Source organism: Odocoileus virginianus, chromosome 17 (assembly GCF_023699985.2).
Source record: "Odocoileus virginianus isolate 20LAN1187 ecotype Illinois chromosome 17, Ovbor_1.2, whole genome shotgun sequence".
NCBI lineage: Eukaryota > Metazoa > Chordata > Mammalia > Artiodactyla > Cervidae > Odocoileus > Odocoileus virginianus.
This window is the reverse complement of record NC_069690.1, coordinates 525,001-551,015: the sequence shown is the minus strand read 5'-3', so window position 1 is coordinate 551,015 and position 26,015 is coordinate 525,001. Positions and strand designations below refer to the sequence as shown.

Sequence of the window (26,015 nt, the reverse complement as noted above, 5' to 3'; positions counted from 1 at the left end):
AATTACAGAGGAAGGAAAACTCCCAATCTTATTCTACAAAGCCACTATCACCCTGATACCAAAACCAGACAAAACTGCCACAATAAAGAAAATATCACTGGTGAACGTAGATGCAAAAATCCGCAACAAAATTATAGCAAAGATAATCTAAAAACACATTATAAGGATCGTACATCATGATCAACTGGACTTTATCCCAGGTATGCAAGGATTCTTCAATATATGCAAATCAATCAATGTGATACACCCTATTAACAATGTTTGAAAGATAAAATCCATGTAATCATCGCAATAGATACAGAGAAAGCTTTCCACATAATTCAACTCCCATTTATGACAAAAATTCTCCAGAAAGTAGGCATGAAAGGAACATTTGTGTGCATGCCTACTTGCTTCAGTCATGACCAACTCTTCTGTAACCTTGTGGACTGCAGCCTGCCAGGCTCCTCTCTCCACAGCACTCTGCAGGCAAGAATACTGGAATTGGATTGTCATGCCCTCTTCCAGGGGATCTTTGACTTAGGGATCAAGCTGATATCTCTTACATGTGTGCATTTGCAGGTGGGTTCTTTACAAGTAGTGCCACCTGGGAATTCACTCCCGAATATTCATTGGAAGGGCCGATGCTGAAGCTGAAGCCACAATACTTTAGCCGCCTGATGCGAAGAGCTGACTCATTAGAAAAGACCCTGATGCTGGAAAAGATTGAAGGCAGGAGGAGAAAGGGATGACAGAGGACAAGATGGTTGGGTGGCATCACCAACTCAATAAAGATGAGTCTGAGCAGGCTCCAGGAGATGGTGAAGGACAGAAAGGCCTGTCATGCTTCAGTCCACGGGGTTGCAAACAGTAAGACATGACTGATGTCCTGAACAACAACCTGGGAAAAGGCCGTATACTACAAACCCACAGCAAATATTATTCTCAACAGTGAAAAACTGAAATTATTTCCTCTAAGATCAGCAATAAGACATGGGTGCCCACTCTCACCACTGCTATTCAACACATCTTTGGAAGTCCTCGCCACAGCAATCAGAGAACAACAACAACAAAAAGTAAAGGAATCCAGATTAGAAAAGAAGAAATAAAACCTTCACTGTTTGAAGATTGCAGATGACATGATACTATATATAGAACATAGAACACCCTAAAGATGCCACCTGAAAGTTATTAGGGCTAATAAATGAATATAGTAAAGTTGTACAATATAGAATTAGTACACAGAAATCCCTTGCATTCCTGTACACTAACAATGAAAACTGACTTCCCAGGTGATGCTAGTGTTAAAGAACCCACCAGCCAATGCAGGAGACATGAGAGATGCAGGTTTAATTCCAGGGGTTGGGAAGATCCCCTGGAGGAGGGCACAGGGATCCATTCCAGTACTCCTGCCTAGAGAATTCCATAGACAGAAGAGCCTGGTGGGCTGCAATCCAATGGATCACAAAGAGTTGGACACAACTGAAGCTACTTAGAACACATACAACAATGAAAATCAGAAAGACAAAGAACAATCTCATTCACCATTGCAACCAAAAAATGCCTAGGAATAAACCTATCTAAATAATGAAAGACCTGTATGCAGAAACCGTAAGACACTGATTAAAAACAAAACAAAACAAAATGAAGACAACACAAACAGATGGAGAGAAATACCATCTTTTTGGATTGGAAAAAATCTATATTGTGAAATGACTGTATTACCCAAAGCAATCTACAGATTCAATGCAATGCCTTTCAAACCACATATGTGTATTTTTCACATAACTAGAGCAAAAAAAATCACAATTTGTAGGGAAACATGAAAGAACTCAAATAGCCAAAGCAATCTTGATCAAGAAAAATGAAGCTGGAGGAATCAACCTTACTGATTTCAGATAAATACTGTAAAGCTCCTGTCACCAAGATAGTATGATACTGGCACAAAAAAAGAAATATAGACCAATGACACAAGATAGAAAGTGCAGAGATAAACCCATGCTTCTATGGAAAACTTACATTTGACAAAAGATTGAAGGATATACAATGGAGACAAGACTCATCCTTTTTTTTTTTTTTTTTTTAAGAAATGAAAACTAAGGGGAAAATCTCAAGGTCCTGACTTCTCCCCACTGCTGCCTCCAGGTGGTGGTTCCTACCACCATCTTTCAAAACCCTGGCCTATGTGGCACCCTCTCTTCATTCCTGATATCGCAGTGCATCACCTGGAACTTCTTCCTCACATGCACTGTGTGACTCCATCAGCCTCCCCACCTCAAGGCCTTTACCTTCCATACAGATGACCTAACACTGGCCCGGTGTTTCCTCTAACTTAAGTTGTGGCCCATTAAAGTGACAAAATAAATTTAGTGTGTCCTGACCAGCATTGCAAAGCAACATAGAATGCAACAGAGGAGAAAAGCAGCAGTGTAGCATACTAGGTAAGGGGGCTTTGTAATGATAAAAAGTTGCAGGTATATCAGTATATGTCTGCCCTGCTCAGGATGCTCAGTTCCTTGATCTCCTCTGCCCTGAGAACCTTCTTTCACCTGTTCTCACTTTAGTGACCACTCCTGCAACCATATCTTGGACCTGGTCACTACTGAGAATAGACCTACCTCCAAAATTTATCATTTCCTTGTATGATCACTACCCTTCCTATTCTGCCATTTCTCTCATCTTACTTTCACTGTCTGTTACTTTTTTTTTTTTCTTTTTAACTCCTATTTCTTTTTTTTTCCATTTATTTTTATTAGTTGGAGGCTAATTACTTTACATCATTGCAGTGGTTTTTGTCATACATTGAAATGAATTAGCCATGGATTTACATGAATTCCCCATCCCGGTCCCCCATCCCACCTCCCTCTCCACCCGATCCCTCTGGGTCTTCCCAGTGCACCAGGCCTGAGCACTTGTCTCACGCATCCAACCTGGGCTGGTGATCTGTTTCACCCTAGATAATATACATGTTTCGATGCTGTTCTCTTGAAACATCCCACCCTCGCCTTCCCCCACAGAATCCACAAGTCTGTTCTGTACATCTGAGTCTCTTTTTCTGTTTTGCATATAGGGTTATTGTTACCATCTTTCTAAATTCCATATATATGTGTTAGTATACTGTAATGGTCTTTATCTTTCTGGCTTACTTCGCTCTGTATAATGGGCTCCAGTTTCATCCATCTCATTAGAACTGATTCAAATGAATTCTTTTTAATGGCTGAGTAATATTCCATGGTGTATATGTACCACAGCTTCCTCATCCATTCGTCTGCTGATGGGCATCTAGGTTACTTCCATGTCCTGGCTATTATAAACAGTGCTGCGATAAACATTGGGGTGCACGTGTCTCTTTCAGATCTGGTTTCCTTGGTGTGTATGCCCAGAAGTGGGATTGCTGGGTCATATGGCAGTTCTATTTCCAGCTTTTTAAGAAGACTCATCCTTAAGTGGTGCTGGGAAAACTAGATAGCTACATGTAAACCAATGAAACTAGAACACCTCCTAATACCATACACAAAAATAAACTCAAAATGGATTAAAGATTAAATAGAAGGCTAGATACTGTAAAACTCCTAGAAGAAAATATAGGCAGCACACTCCTTTATGTAAATCACAGAAAGATCCTCCATGACCCACTTCCTGGAATAATGGGAAAAAGAAATTACAAACAAACAAAACACAAAAAGCAAATAAACAAGTAGGACAGAATTAAACTTAAAAGGGTTTTCACCACAAGAAAACTATAAACAAGGTGAATAGACAACCCTCAGAATTCAGTTCAGTTCAGTCGCTCAGTCGTTTCCGACTCTTTGCGACCCCATGGGCTGCAGCACGTCAGGCCTCCCTGTCCATCACCAATTCCCAGAGTTTACTCAAACTCGTGTCCATTGAGGCGGTGACGCCATCCAACCATCTCATCCTCTGTCGTCCCTCTCCTCCCGCCTGCAATCTTTCCCAGCACCAGGGTCTTTTCCAATGAGTCGGCTCTTTGCATCAGGTGGCCAAAGTATTGGAGTTTCAGCTTCAGCATCAGTTCTTCTAATGAATGCTCAGAATTGATTTCCTTTAGGATGGACTGGTTAGATCTCCTTGCTGTCCAATGGACTCTCAAGAGTCTTCTCCAACACCACAGTTCAAAAGCATCACTTCTTCGGTGCTCAGCTTTCTTTATAGTCCAACTTTTACATCCATACATGACTACTGGGGAAAAAAAAAAAAACGAAAAACAACATAACTTTGACTAGATGGGTCTTTGTTGACCAAGTAATGTCTCTGCTTTTTAATATGCTGTCTAGGTTGGCCCTAACTTTTCTTCCAAGGAGAAAGCATCTTTTAATTTCATGGTTGCAGTCACCATCCACAGTGCTTTTAGAGCCGAAAAAAATAAAGTTTGTCACTGTTTCCATTCCTTCCCCATCTATTTGCCATGAAATGATGGAACTGGATGCCATGATCTTAGTTTTCTGAATGCTGAATTTTAAGCCAACTTTTTTACCCCCCTCTTTCACCTTCATCAAGAGGCTTTTTAGTTCTTCACTTTCTCTCATAAGCTGTGGCAGAATGGGAGAATATAATATCAAATGATACATCTGATAAAGAATTAATCTCCAAAATACATAAGCGGCTCATGCAGCTCAATACCAGAGAAACAAACAACCCAGTTAAAAAATCAATAAAGACCTAAAGAGACATTTCTCCAAAGAAGGCATCCATATGTCTAATACACACATGAAACTATGCTCAACATTGCTCAGTATTAGAGAAATGCAAATCAAAATTTCAATGCGGTATTACCTCACATCCTTCAGAATGGCCATGATCAATAAATCTGCAGACAGTAAATCTTGGAGAGTGTGTGGTGAAAACTGAACACTCTTATCCTTTCTGTGGGAATGTAAATTGATACAGCCACTATGGAAAACAGTATGGAGATCCCTTAAAAAACTAGGAATAAAACTACCATATGACCCAACAATTCCACTACTTGGCATGCACCTTGGGGAAGTCATTATTGAAAAAGATGCACATAACCCAGTTTTCATTGCAGCACTATTTACCATAGCTAGGATATGGAAGCAACCTTGCTGTCCATCAACAGAGGAATGGATAAAGAAAATGTAGTACAAATATTCAGTGGAATATTAGTCATATAACGGTACATATTTGAATCAGTTCAAATGAAATGGATGAACCTGGAGCCTATTATGCAGAGTGAAGTAAGTCAGAAAGAGAAAAACAAATGTCATATTTCAATACACATATATAAAATCTAGAGAGATTGTACTGATGGGTCTATTTGCAGGGAAGCAATGGGATCATACACAGACATAGAGAACAGACTTGGGAACACAGTTGGGGAAGGAGAGAAGGGACAAATTGAAAGTGTAACATTGAAACATATACATTACCATATATAAAATATATAGCCTCTGGGGATTTACTGTATGATGCAGTGAGCTCAAGCTTGTGCTCTGTGACAACCTAGAGGGGTGGGACATGGGACAGAAGTTCAAAAAGGAAGGGACAAATATATGCCTATAGCTGACTCATGTTGATGTTTGGGAGAAACCAACACAATATTGTAAAACAATTATCCTTCAATAAAAACATAAATACATTTGCTCAAAACACAGAGAAAAAGAAGCCATGGTACATATATGCAATGAACTATTACTCAGCCATAAAAGAAAAGTGAAATTATGCCATTTGCAGCAACAAATATACCTAGAAATGTTTATACTGAGTGAAGTAAGTCAGAGAAAGACAAACATAAAATTATACAGAATTAAAAAAAATATATATATATATGTACACAAATTAACTTATTTGCAGAACAGAGGGTCACAAAACAAACTTATGGTTACCAGAGGGAAAAGAGGGGAGGGATAATTTGGGATATCGGGATTGATATATACAGACTACTATATCTAAAATAGATAAAACAATAATAGCATACTGTATAGTACAAGGAACTCTCTTCAATACTCTAATGACCTGTATGGAAAAAGAATCTAAAAAAAGCATGGTTATATGTTTATGTATAACTGATTCACTTATACACCTGAAACTAACATAATATTATAAATCAAGTTTACTCCAATAAAATTATTAAAAAAAAACTCTAGAGAGATTTAATCTTGATCACTTCGTGAATTATCTTTTATAGGCCTAGGCCCTGTAATCAGGTGCTGTGCTATGTCTGAGTTCCTGATCTTGAGGTGCTTGCTTCTACTTAGTAAATGATATTAATAAATTTACAAAGCATTGAACAATATAACCATGCATAATTAAATATGAAATTATGTGACATCTTACCAGCTTCTCTAGAAATCTAGAGTGATGACTTAACCAGTAAAGGATGACTTATGGAAGGACTAGGATTTAAATTAGGAATCATAGGATTTATATGATTTGATCAGAGAAACTCAATATATAAAGGAATAAAAATGTGAAATCTAAAAATTCAAACTCATAGACCTATAGAACAGAACAGCAGCTGAAGAATGGGGACATGTCTGGCTATTTGCGGCCCAATGGCCTGCAGCATCCCAGGCTTCCCTGTCCTTCATTATCTCCCAGAGTCCACTCAAACTCGTTCATTGAATCAGTGATGCCATCCAACTATCTCATTCTCTGTCATCTCCTTCACCTTCTGCCTTCAATCTTTCCAAGCATCAGGGTCTTTCCCAAGGAGTTGGCTCTTTGCATCAGATGGCCAAAATATTGGAGTTTCAGTTAGTCCTTCAAATGAATATTCAGGGATGACTTCCTTTAGGATTGATTGATTTAATATCCTTGCTGTCCAAAGGACTCTCAAAAGTCTTATCCAACACCACAGTTGAAAGGCATCAGTTTTTCAGTGCCAAACTTTCTTTATGGTCCAGGTTTTACATCTGTACATGATTACTGGAAAAACCTTAACTTTGGCTATATGGACATTTGTAGGCAAAGTGATATCTCTGCTTTTTAATACACTGTCTAGGTTTGCCATAGTGTTTCTTTCAAGGAGGAAGCATCGTTTAATTTCATGGCAGCATTTGCAGTGATTTTGAAGCCCAAGAAAATACAGTCTGTCACTGTTTTCATTCTTTCCCCATCTATTTGCCTTTAACTGATGGGACAAGAGGGCATGATCTTAGCTTTTTGAATGTTGAGTTTTAAGCCAACTTTTTCACTCTTCTCTTTCACCTTCATCAAGGGGCTATTTAGTTCTTCACTTTCTGCAAGAGGGGTGGTGTCATTTGCATATCTGAGGTTATTGATACTTCTGCCAATTTTGATTCCAGCTTGAGCTACATCCATCCCGAACTTTGTATGATGTACTCTGCATATGAGTTAAATAAGTAGGATGACGATACACAGCTTTGACATCCTCCTTTCCCAGTTGTGAACCAGTCCATAGTTCCACATACAGTTCTAACTATTGCTTCTGGACCTGCATACAGGTTTCTCAGGTGACAGGTAAAGTGGTCCAGTATTCCCATCTCTTTAAGTATTTTCCGCAGTTTGTTGTGATCCACATGGTTAAAGGCTTTAGTATAGTCAATGAAGCAGAAGTAGATGTTTTTCTTGAATTCCAGTGCTTTTTCTGTGCTCCAACAGATATTGGCAATTTCATCTCGGGTTTCTCTGCCTTTTCTAAATGTGGCTTATACATCTGGAAGTTCTTGTCTCACATATTGTTGAAGCCTAGCTCGAAGGTTTTTGAACATTGCCTTGCTAGCATGTGAAATGACTGCAATCGTGTGCTAGTTTGAACATTCTTTGTCATTGCCTTTGTTTGGGATTGAAATGAAAACTGACCTTTTCCAGTCTCATGGCAACTGCTTAGTTTTTCAAATTTCCTGCAAATTTCCTGAATGCAGTACTTCAACAGCATCATCATAAGGATTTGAAGTAGCTCAGCTGTAGTTCCATCACTTCCACTTGCTCATAGTGATGCCTTCTAAGGCCCACTTGACTTCACATTCCAGGATGTCCAGCTCTAGGTGAGTGATCACACTATTGTGTCTATCTGGGTCATTAAGATGTTTTCTGTATAGTTCTTTTGTGTATTCTTGCCACCTCTTCTTAATATCTTCTGCTTCTGTTATGTCCATACCATTTCTGTCCTTTATTGTGTCCATTTTTGCATGAACTGTTACCTTGGTATCTTTATAATTTTCTTGAAGAGATCTTGTCTGTTCCATTCCATTTGTTCCTCTATTTCTTTGCAATGTTCACTTCAGAAGGCTTTCTTATCTCTCCTTGCTGTTCTTTGGAGCTCTGCATTCAGATTGGTATATCTTCTTTTTTCCGTTGCCTTTCACATCTATTATTTTCTCAGCTATAGTAAGACCTACTCAGACAACCATTTCTTTCTGCATTTCTTTTTCTTGGGGTTGATTTTGATCACCACTTTCTGTACAATATTACAAACCTCCATCTGTATTTCTTCTGGCACTCTGTCTATCAGATATGATCCCTTGAATCTACTTGTCACATCCACTGTATAACCATAAGGAATTTGATTTAAGTCAACCTAAATGGCCCAGTGTTTTCCCCTACTTTATTTATTTTAAATCTGAATTTGGCAATAAGTTCATGATCTGAGTGACAGTCAGCTCCCAGTCTTGTTTTTGTTGACTGTATAGAGTTATTATTTTTTTTTTTCCATTTTCAGCTGCAAAAAATATAACTAATCTGATTTCGGTGTTGGCCATCTGGTGATGTCCATGTGTAGAGTCATCTCTTGTGTTGGAAGAGAGTGTTTACTATGACCAGTGCATTCTCTTCGTAACAATCTATTAGCTTTTCCCCTGCATCATTCTGTACTCCAAGGCCAAACTTGCCTATTACTCCAGATATCTCTTGACTTCCTCCTTTTGAATTCCAGTCCCCTATGATGAAAAGAACAACTTTTTTTTTTTTTGGTGTTAGTTCTAGAAGGTCTTCTAGGTCTGCTTTGAACTATTCAACTTCATATTCTTTGGCAGTAGTGGTTGGGGCATAAACTTGGATTACTGTGATGCTGAATGTTTGCCTTTGAAACGAATCAAGATCATTCTGCCATTTTTTGAGATTGCACCCAAGTTCTGCATTTCAGGCTCTTTTGCTGACTATGAGGGCTACTCCAATTTTTCTAAGTGATTCTTGCTCACAGTATTTGATATAATGTTCATCTGCTTTAAATTTGCCCATTCACATCCATTTTCATTCACTGATGACTAACATGTCAAACTTCACTCTTGGCATCTCCTTTTTGACCACTTCCAATTTACCTTGATTCATGAACTTAACATTCCAGGTTCTATGTAATATTGTTCCTTACAACCTCAGAGTTTACTTTCACCACTAGATGCAGCCACAACTGGCTGTTTCTGCTTTGGCTCAGCCTCCTCATTCCTTCTTGAGCTATTTGTCTGCTCTTCTCTAGTAGCATGTAGGACACCTATTGACCTGGAAGTTTTTCTTTTAGTGTCGTATCTTTTTTACCTTTTCATGCTGCTCATAGGGTCCTCAAGACAAGAATGCTGAATTTGCTTGCCATTCTCTTATCCAATATATCACATTTTGTCAGAATTCTCCATCATGACCCATCCATCTTGGGTGACCCTACACAGCATGGCTCATAATTTCATTAAGTTACATATAGCTGTGATCCATGTGATCATTTTGGTTGGTTTTTTTGAGATTGTGGTTTTCATTCTCTCTGCTCTATTAAGTAGTTGTTGAATTGTTGTGTGCGCCAGCATTGGAATGGGAACTTAGAGTGTAATAATGGCATAGACTCAGAGTTCTAGAGCTAAAGGAAACAGTAGTATTATATTGATCTTATTGTGTACTAAATTCTGTTGTGAACCACAGATGTAGCCCATTTTCCAGTCATGATTCTTCCTTGTATGCTCAGCTCTCATGCCATTTGTGTTGTGGAACATTCCCTGGAGTTGGGGAATTTATCTAAGGAATTGTTGCAAAAAGTAAAGTACATGACATTGGGAACCTGGATTAGGCTAGGTTGGACAAGAATCATTCCAAAGCAGAGAACTCACCCAGATTTGATCTTTGATAAGATTTTTGGGGATGATAGAGATCTACAGCTAGTGAAATGCCTGCATGTTTTCTTGCTTGCTAATAGGAAGCATGGTGATCAAGAGTCAAATAGGAATGTTAAGAAGAGATATTAAATATGTTGGTAGAAGTCACTATGTTGCAGAAGCTAAATCCATCATCTCAACAGAAAATACGTGCAGGCTTATTGGACAATCCATCCCAGTGCAGAGCTAGGAAAAGACCAACAGGTCATTTGTGTATTTTTGTTCCCTGTTCAGTGACAGATTCTACTGTATTTGGGCCCCAGGATTCAGTGATGGCATGAAGATTAATTTTTCTGATGCATTGTGAAGATAATAAAGCCCTTACTTTTGAAAATGGTAAAGAAAATGCCTTCAATACCTGCCAAAGTCAAGATAGACTGAAACTGCTGGAGATTTCTGTAAGATTACATGAATATGAACACACTGAATTGCAAATGACTACTCATCTTCACGCACATCTGGGCAACAGGGCTCTCACAATTTGCCAACTTTTGACATATGCATAATAGGTAGCTTTGTGCATACATAAAGACAGAGTGGGAATTAGAGGGAGAGGAAGTTTACAATATTGATATAGGGCACTCAACTAGATATGAATAAAGGGCACTGTATTCTGAGATATCCACATATTTTGCAGGATTTTAAGTGTTTAATCAGATGTTTGAATTTATATGGAATAGCTGTCCAACAGCATGTTGGTAAATTTTTCAGAAGTTAGAATAGTTAAGTTCCTAGTATGACTAATTCTAGCAAATTTCCCTGGGACATTCACAGTTCTTTAGAGGTAGCAGGGGAAAGAGAGCAGGAAGCCTGATCTCATAAATGATCTTAAATTTTACTATACTCAAAACAATATGGCGCTGACATAGGAATATAAATATAGTTTGGATGATCCAGAAAAATTGGAAAAAAAATGTAATGTATATGGAAACTTAATGTGTGATAAAAGTAACAGTCAATTTGGTCACCTGATGTTTTATTGAATTAATACTAATGGCATTATTCACTTTATGTCTGGGAAAAATCTTAAACCAATGTGTCATATTATAAGATAAAATTGTAGAAATTATAACTATAAAATATTTTTAACATTTAGAAAAATGCTTATATGCTCTACTTGATTATGCAATATGAAATAATAACGAAAACACAGAATCTTATTCACAAAAAGATGTATAAATCCAGCCATATAAAATTTTTAAAAATGCCTAGATAACTGAATGCGAAAAATGAACTTAAAAGTTAGGTAATAGGCTAGGAGGAAATATTTAAAGCGTGTGACAGAGGGCTAATATTTCTAGAATCCAAATGATAGGTAAAAATCACATAAAAGCATAAATAGTCCAGAGAAAAATACATGAAGAATATGATTAAAAAAGAAATTAAAATAGTTAATGAGCATATGAAAAGATACTCATCCTTGGCAGTAGTTAATAAATGCAAATTAAATCAGTGAAATTCCATGCTTCCTGCTAGATTGCCATAACTAAATAAACAAACAAATAGAGCCTATTATACAGAGTGAAGTAAGTCAGAAAGAGAAAGGCAAGTATCATGGTATATTAACACACATATATGGAATCTAGAAAATAGTACTGAGGATCTTACTTAGAGGGCAGCAAAGGAGAGAGGCAAGAAGAGGGTGGGATGATTTGAGAGAAAGTATTTAAACATGCATATCACCATATGTTTTGAAATAGATAGCCAGTGGGAGTTTGATGCATGATGCAGGGAACCCAAGCAGGTGCTCTGTGACAATCTAGAGGGTTGGGATAGGGAGGGAGTTGGGATGGAGGTTTAAGAGGGAGGGGACATATGTATGTATACCTATGGCCAATTCATGTTGATGTGTGACAAAAACCATCACAATATTATAAAGTAATTTTCCTCTAGTTAAAGTTGTTGTTGTTGTTGTTGTTTTTAAAGGAGAAAAAAGTGCAACTCTCCCCCCCAAAATAAACAAGCAAATAGCATTCAGGATCATGGAGATTATGGGGAAATGTAGCTGATAGGAACACAAGTATTCATAGACACTGCCAGTATCTTTTAAAGTTTTGAGGCAACATCTATTAAAATAAAGCATGTGCAAACTTTGGGAAAATATTGAAGGCAAAAGGAGAAGGAAGTGGCACAGCATGAGATGGTTAGATAGCATCACTGACTCAATGGACTTAAATTTGAGCAAACTCCAGGAGATATGGAGGACACGGGAGCCTGGTGTGCTGCAGTCCATGGAGTCAAAAGGAGTCAGACATGACTTAGCAACTGAATAACAGCATACTTTGTCTAAAAAATACTACTAATATGAAAAGTATGTTTGAATTTATTTATTGCAGCATTAATTTTCATAGTAAAATAAAATGGAAATAAGCTTAATGCCTTTCATCTGTTAAATGGGTTTAGAAAGGTAAGGTATATTCAACCTATGGAAGCTCTCTAGCCTTACACATGTTGGACATGCATGCTGTTACTTGAAGCAAAATGTTTTTTTATAAGTGGAAATTCTCTATATGTATATGTATTTGAATGTGTTTGTATGAGCATGGTAAAAGATGTTAAATAGTTCACACCAATTACCTCAGAATTGTCATTGGAAGGGGGAAGAGGGAGATGATTACCTGTTTTATACACCTATGTATTGTTTCACATGTTACTACAAAAGCATTACTTTGGTTCCTTTGTCTGTCTGGTTATTCCTTTATCTTAGACAAAAGAACTAATCTCAAATTCTAGTCCCTCTACTTACTGGATTGCAAAAGGAAATGGCAACCCACTCCAGTATTCTTACCTGGTAAATCCCATGGGCAGAGTAGCCTTGTTGTCTACAGGCCATGGGATCACAAAAAAAGTTGGACACAATTAAACAGCAGCAGCATCTACTTAACTGGCTAAATGGTCTTGGAAAGTCACATAACCTCTTTAAATCTTCTTTTTTCTCACCTGAAAAACAGCAAAGGTATTATCTCACAGAATTGTGGGGAGGATTAAGCAAAATAAAATATATCCAATTCCTAGCACAGAGCTAGGAAAACTCCCCTCTTCCTTTCACTTAACCTTCTGTTGATGTGTTTGTAGGGATGCAAGCCAGTTACCATGTTAGAACCAATCTCATACAGTAGGATGAAGCCACTGTACAAACAAATAATTCAACAAATTCTAAAGCTAGATTAAAATTATTTTCTTTGGTGATAAAACCATCTAGGATAACCTATATCACTGTTCACTCCCTTCATTCATCTAGACCTTAAGAGTTATAGATCTAATAGTTAATTTCATATGGCCCATTAAAAGTATGAAATTAAGTGAGCAATCCTATGACCTACACTGGTTCCTACTCTGAATTCAGGTTGGTTTGTGTGGGGATCTGAAAGCTTCCTGTCTTCCCCACCACCTGTTAAGGATATGGTAGCTCATGGTCTTTCTCCTATACAATAAAAAAAAACTCTCCAAGTTGGAGAAGTCAGAAGATTCAATGGCTTAAAATCTCCCTGCATAATAGTTATTCAAATTCCAGCAATAACTTCTCTCAGTTTCTAGGAAAACTTTCATCTTTTAACTAGTATAAGACTTGCATGGCTTTCAGCTTCTGTTCATACTTTAATGATGAATCCAAATGTCTCTTCTGCTAGAAAGGCTAATGCCAACACTTTAGGGAAGGATCAGAATCAGTTTATTCCCCTGTCTCTATCTAGACTTTAATATTCACACGCCTAATTATAACACATGTTTTATTATAACATGATTTGTTAGCTTGCCCATCTTCCCACTATTAAAGGTCTCCATTACAGTAGGGGTGTTTAAAAAAACCTGACTCATTGGAGATGTTCCATAATTTTTAGATGACTACCATTTTAAATGAATGGTATTAAGTGGAATATTTCCAACACTTTAGAGACTCCCAAGTGAGAGAAGGGGAAGCCCTAGTTAGAAGCCCTCCATGTGATATGCATCAGCATCCCAACAGTGGAAGAACAGTCCAGTAGCAAAGGAATTATTCAAAGCCAGTTCCCCTCATGATACAAATCTGAAATATGAAACGGGCCAGAAACCTGCAGCAGTCAGTGTTTCGAGCATGCTTATTAATAATGGCTCAAAGTGGAGATTTACTACAGTTGAGAATAAGGAAAGGTGATAAAGTAATTCAGCTCTGGTGAGGAAAAAGCAAAGAAAAGTTCTTATTTAAACTATATTCATATGCTTTACAACCCTAAAATAAAAATTGCTGTATTGTAATGGAGCCTTTATTTGTAAGACTGAATTCACTGAAAATATGCTTTATGCTAGTATTCATTTTTCCAACTTCCACTTGCTTTCCTTTGACTGAAAAGTTGAGGACTTAGTTTATTGCTTGAAAGCAAAAGAGGGTTTTCTTAGTTGAATCTCTTCATCCCTTGCTTCAAATGATTACTTGTAATGCTCTATTTGGCTTATGGGAAAATGTTGCTTTATTGACACATATGTTGAAGAGAATAGTTTTTATTTTTTTTATTTTTTTTTTTTTGAGAATAGTTTTTAAAACATTCAATTAGTGTGCCTTCAAGTTAGAAATAAGTGTGTGTGTGTGTATATATATATAGCAATAGGATTAAATTATCATAAAAACCCAACTGTTGCTTAGAAACCGGTTCTTTTCCTATTCAAAACTACTCCAAGGGTCATCAGGCTCACTCTTGGTTGTATTCCAACCAAGGTAGATGCATGCGTTTACTTCATAAATCAGACCATAACACTCTGTTGGCCCAAATTCTTGGTTGCTTGCTAATAAAAATCCCTGTCCCTGGTAAAATGCAAATCCCTGTCCCTCGTCTCCCTGGCCAAACTCATCTCATTTCATCTCATCTCATCTCATTTTTCTTCTCATCTGGCTCATGAAGTTTAGATTAACTGACTTCTTCTTCACTGCTTGAACACATCAGTCTCTTCTCTACTAAGACCTGTACCTTTTCTCTGCCTTGAACACCCCCTCCCCTGCCATCCTTCCAAGAGTAACTGCTCTCAGTCCTTTGAGAGTCTGTTAGATGTCACTTCCAAAGAAATTATTCCTTACCATTTTTATCTAGGTTATCTCCCCATCCATACTATATTCTATAATTCATTACTGTTTTGTTTCTAGAACATACTTGCAAGTAGTTCCAATTGCATGTATATTCATATATAAACGTGGAGATAAACAATAAGATGAACAATATCTCCCATATTCCCCACTAGACTGCAGGATAATGAGAGTAGGAACCATATCTGTTTAATTTATTGCTGACTACCCAGAAATGATGACATTGCCTGGCATATAGCATAGGTCCTCAGTAAATATTTGCTGCAGGAGTTCTCAGTATCAAGCCTAATGCTTGGCACACAATAAATTGCCAATAAACAGTGTTTAATTGAGTCTGTTTTGTTTCCATAGAATTTAGCAAGTCCCATAAATTCCATAAATTAATTCCCAGTGCCAAACTCCCTACCATAACAGCATGGTCTCTGGAAATTCTGCTGACATGACAAATGACAATTCAGGACAGATGAATAAGGAGGATGCCTAAAAGCTCAATCTGAGGCTAGAGATTCTTTTCTAGGATAAAAATGGCATCAAGATAAATTTTAAATCTTTCAGAATTAATCCCTCTAGTTCATTGTTCTCTCAAACTATTTCTTTCTAGTGGGAGTCTTTTGGTTTTATCTGGGGGTTACCATGATGTGTTAATAAACAAACTTGAGCTTTCTGTTTCACTTGTTTTTGAAAAAGCAGCTGATAGGTTTCACTTTGAGTTTTCTAAGACTCATGGTTTTTTTTTTTTTGTTGTTGTTGTTTTGTTTGTTTGTTTGTTTTGTTTTTTCATTTATTTTTATTAGTTGGAGGCTAATTACTTTACAATATTGTAGTGGGTTTTGTCATACATTGACATGAATCAGCCATGGATTTACATGTATTCCCCATCCCGATACCCCCTCCCACCTCCCTCTCCATCCGATCCCTCTGGATCTTCCCAGTGCACCAGGCCCGAGCACTTGTCTCATGCATCCAGCCTCTCATGTTTTAAGCAGCTGAGATCACAGTCACTGCACATCCTGTATAGCTCACTAGATCCAGAGCCAAGAGACTATTGGGATTTGTAGTTTATGATACAATGACAGCATTAATGCAGGGAAATATTTTGGCAAGATAACAAATAGCTATGATGAAGCAGTTAATTTCCACTTGTTTAGGCTCTGTGAAAATTAATATGCAAAATTTCTAAGTCTGTTGTGTGTTCTGGTGTCTGGTACATAAATTAAAAGATTGTATGAAAAGGATTCTAGAGATGATGCCATTCAAACATTTCAGACAAGTTCTCCACTAATTAATTTTCACTCTATTTTACTTTATTTTCATTCACATTTTTCTCAAAAGTAAGTTGTATCAATCCAGCTAGAAAAGGAGACCTCCATAGCCAATAAGCCATAATGACTGATGCTTTTTTAAAAATGGTAGAAAATTAAAATTTTGACTGGGAAAACCATGGGAGTTAGAAAAATAATTCAGCAGTGATTCTCTAAATTTGAAAATAGAAACTGTCCTAGCATTCTACAAAGACACTTCTCTTTCCAAGGGTAATATGAGGTGTTTATAAACCTGAAGAATAAAAAATATGGAGAATAGTTAAGTATTAAAAGTCTACAGATAACAGAGTTCTGCACAAATCCAGAGAGAGAGAGTTTCTTACTCTGAATCTTGGAGCCATAGTTCCTTTGCCCAGCTTTTCTCTGCAGGTAAGATCAACAGGCTCATTCCATGGCAGAAAGTGAAGAAAAACTAAAGAGCCTCTTGATGAAAGTGAAAGAGGAGAGTGAAAAAGTTGGCTTAAAGCTCAACATTCAGAAAACTAAGATCATGGCATCCGGTCCCATCACTACATGGCAAATAGATGTGGAAAGAGTGGAAATAGTGGCGGACTTTCTTTTTCTTGACTCCAAAATCACTGCAGATGGTGATTGCAGCCATAACATTAAAAGGCGCTTACTCCTTGGAAGGAAAGTGATGACCAATCTAGACAGCATATTAAAAAGCCGAGACATTATTTTGTCAACAAAGGTCCTCCTGGTCAAGGCTATGGCTTTCCAGTGGTCATGTATGGCTGTGAGAGTTGGACTGTAAAGAAAGCTGAGTGCTGAAGATTGATGCATTTGAACTGTGGTGTTGGAGAAGACTCTTGAGAGTCCCTTGGACTGTAAGGAGATCCAACCAGTCCATCCTAAAAGAGATCAGTCCTGGCTGTTCATTGGAAGGACTGATGCTGAAGCTGAAACTCCAGTACTTTGGCCACCTCATGCAAAGAGCTGACTCATTTGAAAAGACCCTGATGCTGGGAAAGATTGAGGGCAGGAGGAGAAGGGGATGACAGAGGATGAGATTGTTGGATGGCATCACCGACTCAAAGGACATGAATTTGGGTGGACTCCGGGAGTTGGCGATAGACAGGGAGGCCTGGCGTGCTGCGGTTCATGGGGTCGGAAAGAGTCGGACATGACTGAGCGACCGGACTGAATAAGTATGGGCACCCCTTGCTTCTTTTTTCACAGCCTTCCTTTTCCCTAGAACCTAGATTAACACCAGCTTTGTAGCCCTATTCTAGGTCCTTTTTTCACCTGAGGTCCCTGGACTGGTTTGACACATTAATTATGTCTCAACACATACAATGATTCATAGAGCATTGACCTCTTTCATCTGGACTAGTCCTGCTCTTCGTGAGCAGTTATCCCCATTAGGTTTTCTTGGGGCCCTGCAGATGAAACACATCTTTTCTTGCCTGAATTGAAAGCTTTTTCTACCCACATATAGTTGAATGCTTTTCTAAAATCCTAACTTTATTTGAAATGATTAATATTTAAAGCAATTGATTTAAACTTTTGCACTTGAAATTGATTTCAACTGGAGTCTAGACATTAATGGCCCTCTTGCTTTACCAAAAGAGAAATGGCAGCAAAAGTTTTATAATGGCCACAACAACTTAACACTGATTCTGGTAATCTGCTCATGTATAAAACCTGCTAGGGAGCAAGGGATTTCCAGAAGTTTGAGTCTTGAGACCTGAGTACTGATGCTTACTCTGTCCTTCCCTGCCTCTCCCTGGCTGTGTGACTTTGAGCTAAGGACATTCCCTCCCCTTATGGCCTTCATTTCCTTGTAGTCATTTAGATTAGGTGACTTCTAAGGTGGCTTCGGTTTCTGAAAGATCATTAATTTCTGGCTGATTTAAAATGAGCAATCCAGTGGTGAATAAACTTTGATACCCTTTCAGGAGTGAAACTAGTGTCACACTTGAACAAGAAAGAGTGGTTCTCAATTGTCTAAGCATGCAATTAGAACCAGACAAACAGGCTTCAGCAGCGAAGTGGATTTATAAAACTCTAAAACTTTTTGTCATAGAGAATGCCATGCCCAATAAAAGCAAATCAGATGTTCATGTAAAACTTCCACTGTTTGTGTTTTTATGGGGTACTTTTGGGGTGTGAAGTTTATTAATGAAACGCAGTAGCATCTGCCCACCCATGCTACCATAAAATAGCGGCACAATGCATTTATGGGTTTGGATTATTTTTGTTAATAATTTCCATGTGAGTATTTAAAATGCAATGCGAGCTAGCTGTTGCTATGTTTATCACACATCTGCCTTCCAAGGAAGGTTCCTAAGACATCACAAGGAAAGGGAATTGTATTAGTTTCCTGTTGTGGTTCTGACAAATAATAGCAACTTAGTGACATAAAATAACACAAATGTATTATCTTAAAGTTCTGGAGGTGAGAAGTCTGAAATGAGTCTCAGTGTCAGCAGACTGGTATTCTTTTTGAAGGCTCTAGGGGAAGAGCTTGTAGAGGCCAACTGTGTTCATTGGCTCATGTTTTCTTACTCCTCTCCTGACCTCTCTTTCCATCCTTAAATCTTTTCTCTGTATCTGTGATCTTTCTACACCTCTCTCTGAAAATAGACACTTCTTATTATGTTGGGCCCAGATAATCCAGGTAATCTATGCATCTCAAGATGCTTATTACTAATAATTAATAATCAATTAATTAGTTTTTGTAATTTCTGCCCAGTACATTTTACAACATAAGGTAACACATTCACAGGTTCTGGGGTTAGGATGTGGACATCTTTGGAGGAGTCTATTATTCAGCCTATGTCTGAGGCCATAGATACCAACAAAGGTCCAAGAAGTAAATGACTATCTAAGGTAACACAGCTAATTTGTAGCAGTGCCATGAATATATCCCCGGGATCCTCACCTTGGCCATGTTTATGTACATCACTGACAAAAACAAGGTAGGAATATGCAATGATGGAGGCTTTATTTTTATAATAATCTTGAAATGATTGAGAAATAAGTATAAAATTCTGTGAATTTAAAAGAGGATTTTAGAGATGATAGTTTATATTTTTAAAAATATAATTTTAATGCAAGAGCTTCCTTAAAATTTTAATTTTCCTGGGTCACGGTATCTTCTAATGATAAAGTGACTTGTAGTGATAAAATAGCTTAAATAATGATGGGAAATGAAATTGCCAAGGAACAACATGTACATATTCACCTATCTACTTCTTCCCCTCCTCGTCCTTCTCTTTCTCCTTATGAAACTCTGGTCATTGCTGCCATTTTGAAAATCTGTTATAACTGGAAAGTTAATTCAAAGAAGGGAATGGAGCTACCAGAGGCTTATTACCATGGATTTATCCAAATTAAGTTATTTGCCATATTTCACAATAGTTCAGTTCAGTTGCTCAGTCGTGTCCAACTCTGCGACCCCATGAATCGCAGCACGCCAGGCCTCCCTGTCTGTCACAAACTCCCGGAGTTTACTCAAACTCATGCTCATCGAGTAGGTGATGCCATCCAGCCATCTCATCCTCTGTCGTCCCCTTCTCCTCCTGCCCCCAATCCCTCCCATCATCAGGGTCTTTTCCAGTGAGTCAACTCTTCGCATGAGGTGGCCAAAGTACTGGAGTTTCAGCTTCAGCATCAGTCCCTCCAATGAACAGCCAGGATTTATCTCCTTCAGAATGGACTGGTTGAATCTCCTTGCAGTCCAAGGGACTCTCAAAAGTCTTCTCCAACACCATAGTTCAAATGCATCAATTCTTCAGCACTCAGCTTTCTTCACAGTACAACTCTCACATCCATACATGACCACTGGAAAAACCATAGCCTTGGCCAGACAGACCTTTGTTGAAAAAGTAATGTCTCTGCTTTTTAATACGCTATCTAGGTTGGTCATCACTTTCCTTCCAAGGAGTAAGCATCTTTTAATTTCATGGCTGCAATCACCATCTGCAGTGATTTCGGAGCCCCAAAAAATAAAGTCTGACACTGTTTCCATTGTCTCCCCATCTATTTCCCATGAGGTGATGGGACCAGATGCCATGATCTTAAGTTTTCTGAATGTTAAGCTTTAAGCCAACTTTTTCACTTTAATAAAGCCCACCTAATTTTGGTGTTGAAGCATTCTTCTAAGGCTCTAAGGAAATTGTTTTTATCTCTTCTCCCACTTCTACACAGTAATTGCTCTAACAGTTAAAAGGGTTGTAGAATTTTGAATTTAGATGAGATTAGACATACTATCTGGCCCAATACTTTTCTCTTTCATAGTATCTTTGGCAGATATTTGCCATATTCCTCTCTTGCCTATTTTCTTTACCCATGACATTGGAAGGAATGATGACTGCTGTAAATTAAAAATTGTATTAAGTTTGAGTTCCTGAGATAGTAGATATTTTTGAGAGGGTTGTGGCTCTATGTTGTTAAGCTCATGTTCTTTACTTCCTGCTGTAGGCTTTGGAGCCCCTCTTCTAGAGTTTTATACACACTTGACTTAACTGCATACTGTTCCCTACCCCCAGTGTGGTAATTGTACTTACGTGTATCTGCCTTCAAAATTAAACCTAACCCAGCGATGGACATGCAATAATAGTTCACTGTACTGCTGATGGATGTGGTAGATGGATTAATGAATGATGACCATATAATCTCAGAGGCATAATGCATGAATCCAGAGAGAAACTAAGGGGGCAGGGAAAGGTTGAAGATACAGATTCTGATCGTCACTGATATAAAATTAGTAGGTTAGCTACACTACTATTCTGCTAACTGTATTAAACAGAGTAAAATAGGACTGGAAATCAGACAAATTTATTTAATAGATTCTTTAATGTGACACTGAAGGTAAGTGGATGGTTTCCTTTTGGATATTTCCATTCAGCACTCAATTCCATCCTTTTCTGCTTATCAATGAACACATTCTTCAGCTGCTGTTACATTAAGTCAAGTTGCCAAGCTGTTGTTTGGCCTTGATTGCATGCATGCATGCTCAGTTGTTCATCTGTGGCTGATTCTTTTCAATACTATGGACTGTACCCTGCCAGTCTCCTCCCTCCATGGGATCCTTCAGGCAAGAATACTAGAGTGGGTTGCCATCTCCTTCTCCAGGAGATCTTCCTCATCCAGGAGTTGAACCTGAGTCCCTACTCTGGCAAGTGGACTCTTTACCTCTGAGCCATCAGAGAAGCCCCCTGATATTGATTGGGTGGTTCATAAACTAATTCAGTTCCTCAGTTTGGTCTTGACAGCATATAACATAATACCTTGTATATGTTCAATGCTACTCTCTAGGATAAGGTTGATTCCTATATCATTCCTGTCAAACAAAGAAGCTAAGTATCAGCTCGGAGTTGCTAAATATTTCGTGCACCTCAATATGAACAGATGATGTGGCTGGCCTATGCCATCTTCTTATTAAGGTATTAATATTGATTGTACCCATCAAAGAGGCCACAGAATAAGTGGGTCTGAAATAAAAATCTTTGATTTTAAGACATCATGAAGGTAAGACTTAGAGAAGCTGACCAAGATTCAGGCCAGGAAACTGCCATAATGAGACCCAAGGATGTCTATGGGTGGAAAACATTGTATAGTTCTCTGATTTTATGACTTTTGTGACATAGTTCTTATTACATTGTTTCCGGAGCCTTCCACCCAGCTTAATTCTATTTTTTTTTTTTTCTTTCTGTTTCTAGTTCCTTCTTTCTGGGGATTGGTGAACTCAGCTTGGAATCTTTGCTCTGTGGGGAAACGGCAGTCGCCAGTCAACATAGAGACTAGTCATATGATCTTTGATCCCTTTCTGACACCCCTTCGCATCAACACTGGGGGCAGGAAGGTAAGTAGCCATCTTGCTTCCATTGTGAAGTTGAGGATAGGGGAGATGTTGATTCTGAAAGTCAAACTTCTAGTCCTTGATCTCTGTGATGAGTCTGTCTTTCCACCCAGAAGTAATATCACAGACTTCAGGTCTATTGCTAACAAATATGTCTTAATCATGCTTTTTCTCTGTACCCAGTCAATTGCCATGCTTCTGGTTACTTCTTTGTACTCCCTGGATGTTTCCTGAGATCCTGTCCCTTGGAAACCCATGAAGGAAGGTCAGAAAACTGTTTGCCACCCCTAAATATCATGCTGGGAAATTCTTCCTCATAGAAACCTCTTTACTGCGGCTTCTTTTAACCTCTAAAAAGTGAAAATCTTTTTATCAAAAGTAAAATCAGACATTTATCATGCTGTAAGGAAAAACAAACAACCACCACCTTAGGTGGTTTATGAGAAAATCAATAAATAATCTTACCAGGAATTCCTGGCTAAGAATCCTAGCTCCGACATAGAAATCCTGGACTATCATTCCTATTCTCACACCAGCATCCCTCCTTTCTTCTCCACCCACCCTTGATAAGCTCCTCCTTAATTTATGGAAGAGTATAATGTCCATGGGGTCTTCTCATCACAGGAACCTAGCATTTCTTTTACTATGTTTTACTGTTAAGTAGGCTGTTGAAGGTGGAAAGAAAAAAAAAAAATACAGAAAATTGTGTTTGAAGGTGACTTACTATTGGGAACTCAAGAGAAATGGTAAATCATTTATGTTCATAAAATTGCGGTTAAAATTATGGATAACTTTTGCTATTGCTAGTAACTGATTTTCCAGGGTTTGGGCTCCTTGGTGTCTGATTTCTACATCCCTTATGCAGTCGGTTCACCTTGATTACCACAAGTTTGTAAGAAATCTTTTTGCTTTCTGACATTTTTTTTTCTTGTCATGTAGTTTTCACACATATACAGAAAAGTCAAATGGCCCATCAAAATGCTGTTAGCAACTTTGATTCATGTCATAAGGCAAGTTTTGAAAGATCTTCTTGTGATTTAGCTAAGTAGTGTTTGTATGCTGTTTTCAATATGACTTCGGATGCATTTTTATAAAAAGGTCCTATAAAAAGTACCTTATAAAAAGGGTCATGTAGTTTATTGTTCTGATTCTGTAAAAAACTAACCTGCCTTAATTATTCTTCCATTTGCAGTTGTATTTTTGCAAACCCTAAGGGAAACTTGAATTGGGTGCAGTTTATACCTTTCTCTAAAAAGTTGATCATTCAAGTCATCATAACCATGTATAGGTTCCCTGACCCATATATTAAAAAAGACAAATTTGAGTATTCAATCATTCTTTCTTTCTTGAAGAGGGTGATTGAGGGAATAACTACCCCAGGCAAAGTGAAAATCAAAAATAATAATAATAATAAAGTAACCATACACACACACAAAGTAGACAGAAGGTTGGTACCTGAATTCCAGAGATTACCTGAAAGATGGCCAGAAAGGCTGAAGCACAGAGACTGAAGAGGAGTTAATGAGGAAATAAACATGGAAGAGTAATATAAGGTGAGATCCCGAAGCCATGTTAAAGAACTGAACTTTTTTGTAAGGGTAAAGGATTTAAAGTAGTATTGGGTAGATAGTACATAGGGAGTGGAATGGAATAGGAATTAAGCTAACACAAATAGTGAATATGTACGTTTCATTTTTCATCATACCATCTTAGAGGAAAACCTTAATGTGAAAGAAATTAAAAAAGAAAACAAAATTAAGACAACTTTTCTCTAAAAAGTAATGTAAAAAAAAGAGAATGAGAGATAGCTGGAGTTAAAAATCATTCATAAATTATGTTGCTTTTCAGTGTTTTTTGTTATTATGTAATTTTTAAAATATATTTTCATTTTAATAAAGTGTGCCTGATCACAGTCAACTTTCAAATGCATTGGAGTTTCGGATTTTTGAAATATTTACTTTTGATGGCGTTAATTTTATATCTGGCATGATTTGTGTTGAACTGTCTGATGATATCCTTTGAATTTGTGAAAGGTCAAAAATAAAATACAGATGGTAGTTGGATAAACTAAGGGGTAATAAAATACCTAAACTTGATAGATTATAGTTAAATACCTAAACTTGATAGATTATAGTTAAATCATGCTTGCAATCTTTTAAGAGATGCTCCTTCATGAATTGGGGTTTATTTTGGAAGTGAGGATTCAAATCAGTGGCTCTGAATTTAGTTTTTCCTCAAAGAAACATGTATCTAACTCAGAAGGTTTAAAAACTTCCCTGAAAGATTAGGAGGTTTTGTAGAATTTGGGAAAGCTGCCACATTTTGAAGTCTAAGATCAGCTGGGTATCAACATGCAGAATCCATCCCAGTCATCATGTGTTTTATTTCACACTTTTATCCATGAGCATCATTCTTGCTCATGTTTAAATGAACCAGGTTTACAAACCCATGAAGCCGCTTTGATGTAGTACCTGACTGTGTTACTATGTTTGTTTGAACATAGTAACATAGTTTGACCTGGCATAAGACTCAGATGTTGAACTGCAGGTTTTAGTTTTTTGTTTTTGTTTTGTTTTTTGTTAGGGCTGAAATTCAACATGAACACAGGAATGCAGAGAGTAATAATAGATGAAAATAAAAGTATAATCATGCCTTAATATAGTAAAAGGTATTTATCATATGTGAAATATGATTTCTTTTACCTTTCAAGTTGCTTATTTACAATGGTAGTTTTTAAGCAATGGTACTTTTTATTCCAGTTGTTCATATCTGACACATAGGACTCTTATGGACAAAATCCAAAACAAGCATACTTTCAAACAGTACTCACACATGGTTGCATTGCATATGCATGTAAGAGTCCTATTTTTGGGAGAAATGTTGCCAAGATGGAGGAATAGGAAGACCCTGAGTTTACCTCCTCCCATGGGTACACCAAAGTTACCATTACAGATCAACTATCAACAGGAACCTCAAGACTAGCTGGAAGATTTCCCACAACTGAAGATATAAGGAGCTGCAATGAAATGGATATGAGGAGTAAAGATATAATACAGTCAAGACCCATACCCCTTTCTAAGCAACCCATAAACAGGAGAACAATAACAAATGCAGAGCTTCTCTCCAAGGAGAAAGAGGTCCAAGCCCCACATTAAGCTCACCAACTAAGGTGTCCTGTACCAAGAAGATGAGCTCCCAGAATGTATGGCTCTGATGGTCAACAAAGAAGTTGGCCCTGACACAACAGAAAGTGCCACATAGAGGGCACGCTTAGAGCATAGAGCTCTGCTGACCAGAAGAGAATGTGTTCATAACCTCCATAGAATATCTCCTACATGAGTCCACTTCTCCAAAATCAGGTAATCAAATTGTCTAACACTAGAAATAAATACAGAAATTCGGCAAGGTAAGGAGATAGAAATATGTACCAAAGAGGGAACAAGACAAAAATATACTTCTGAAACAACATCAAGCACTCTATTATTATAGTGGGCCCCCTATACTAGTGAGTCTCAGACCACTAGTATAGGGAACTGAACGAAAAGAGAGAGAGAAAGGGGCAGAGAACTTATTTGAAGACATAATAGCTGAAAACTCCCCTAACCTGTGAAAGGAAACAGATTCAGGTCCAAGGAGCAAAGGAGTTCCAAATAAGATAAAACAAAAGAGGGCCACACTAAGACACTGTAATTAAAATTGCAAAATATAAAGTTAAAGATAGAATATTAAATGTAGCAAGATAAAAGCAACTAGTTACTTATAAAGGACTTCTCATAAGT

At 37.7% G+C, this 26,015-nt stretch overlaps 1 protein-coding gene across 4 annotated transcripts in view; it reads left to right on the top strand.

Annotated features, from left to right (window-relative positions):
* The window catches only part of CA10 (carbonic anhydrase 10), a 791,040-nt gene that overhangs the window by 277,249 nt on the left and 487,776 nt on the right, over window positions 1-26,015 (top strand). For 3 of the 4 annotated variants that reach the window (XM_070478462.1, XM_070478465.1, XM_070478463.1), the window contains exon 3: window positions 22,097-22,239. In XM_070478462.1, the coding sequence (XP_070334563.1) occupies window positions 22,097-22,239 (143 nt within the window). Of the gene's footprint in view, window positions 1-22,096; window positions 22,240-26,015 lie in introns of those variants that run through there. The other variant, XM_070478464.1, reaches the window with a different exon arrangement.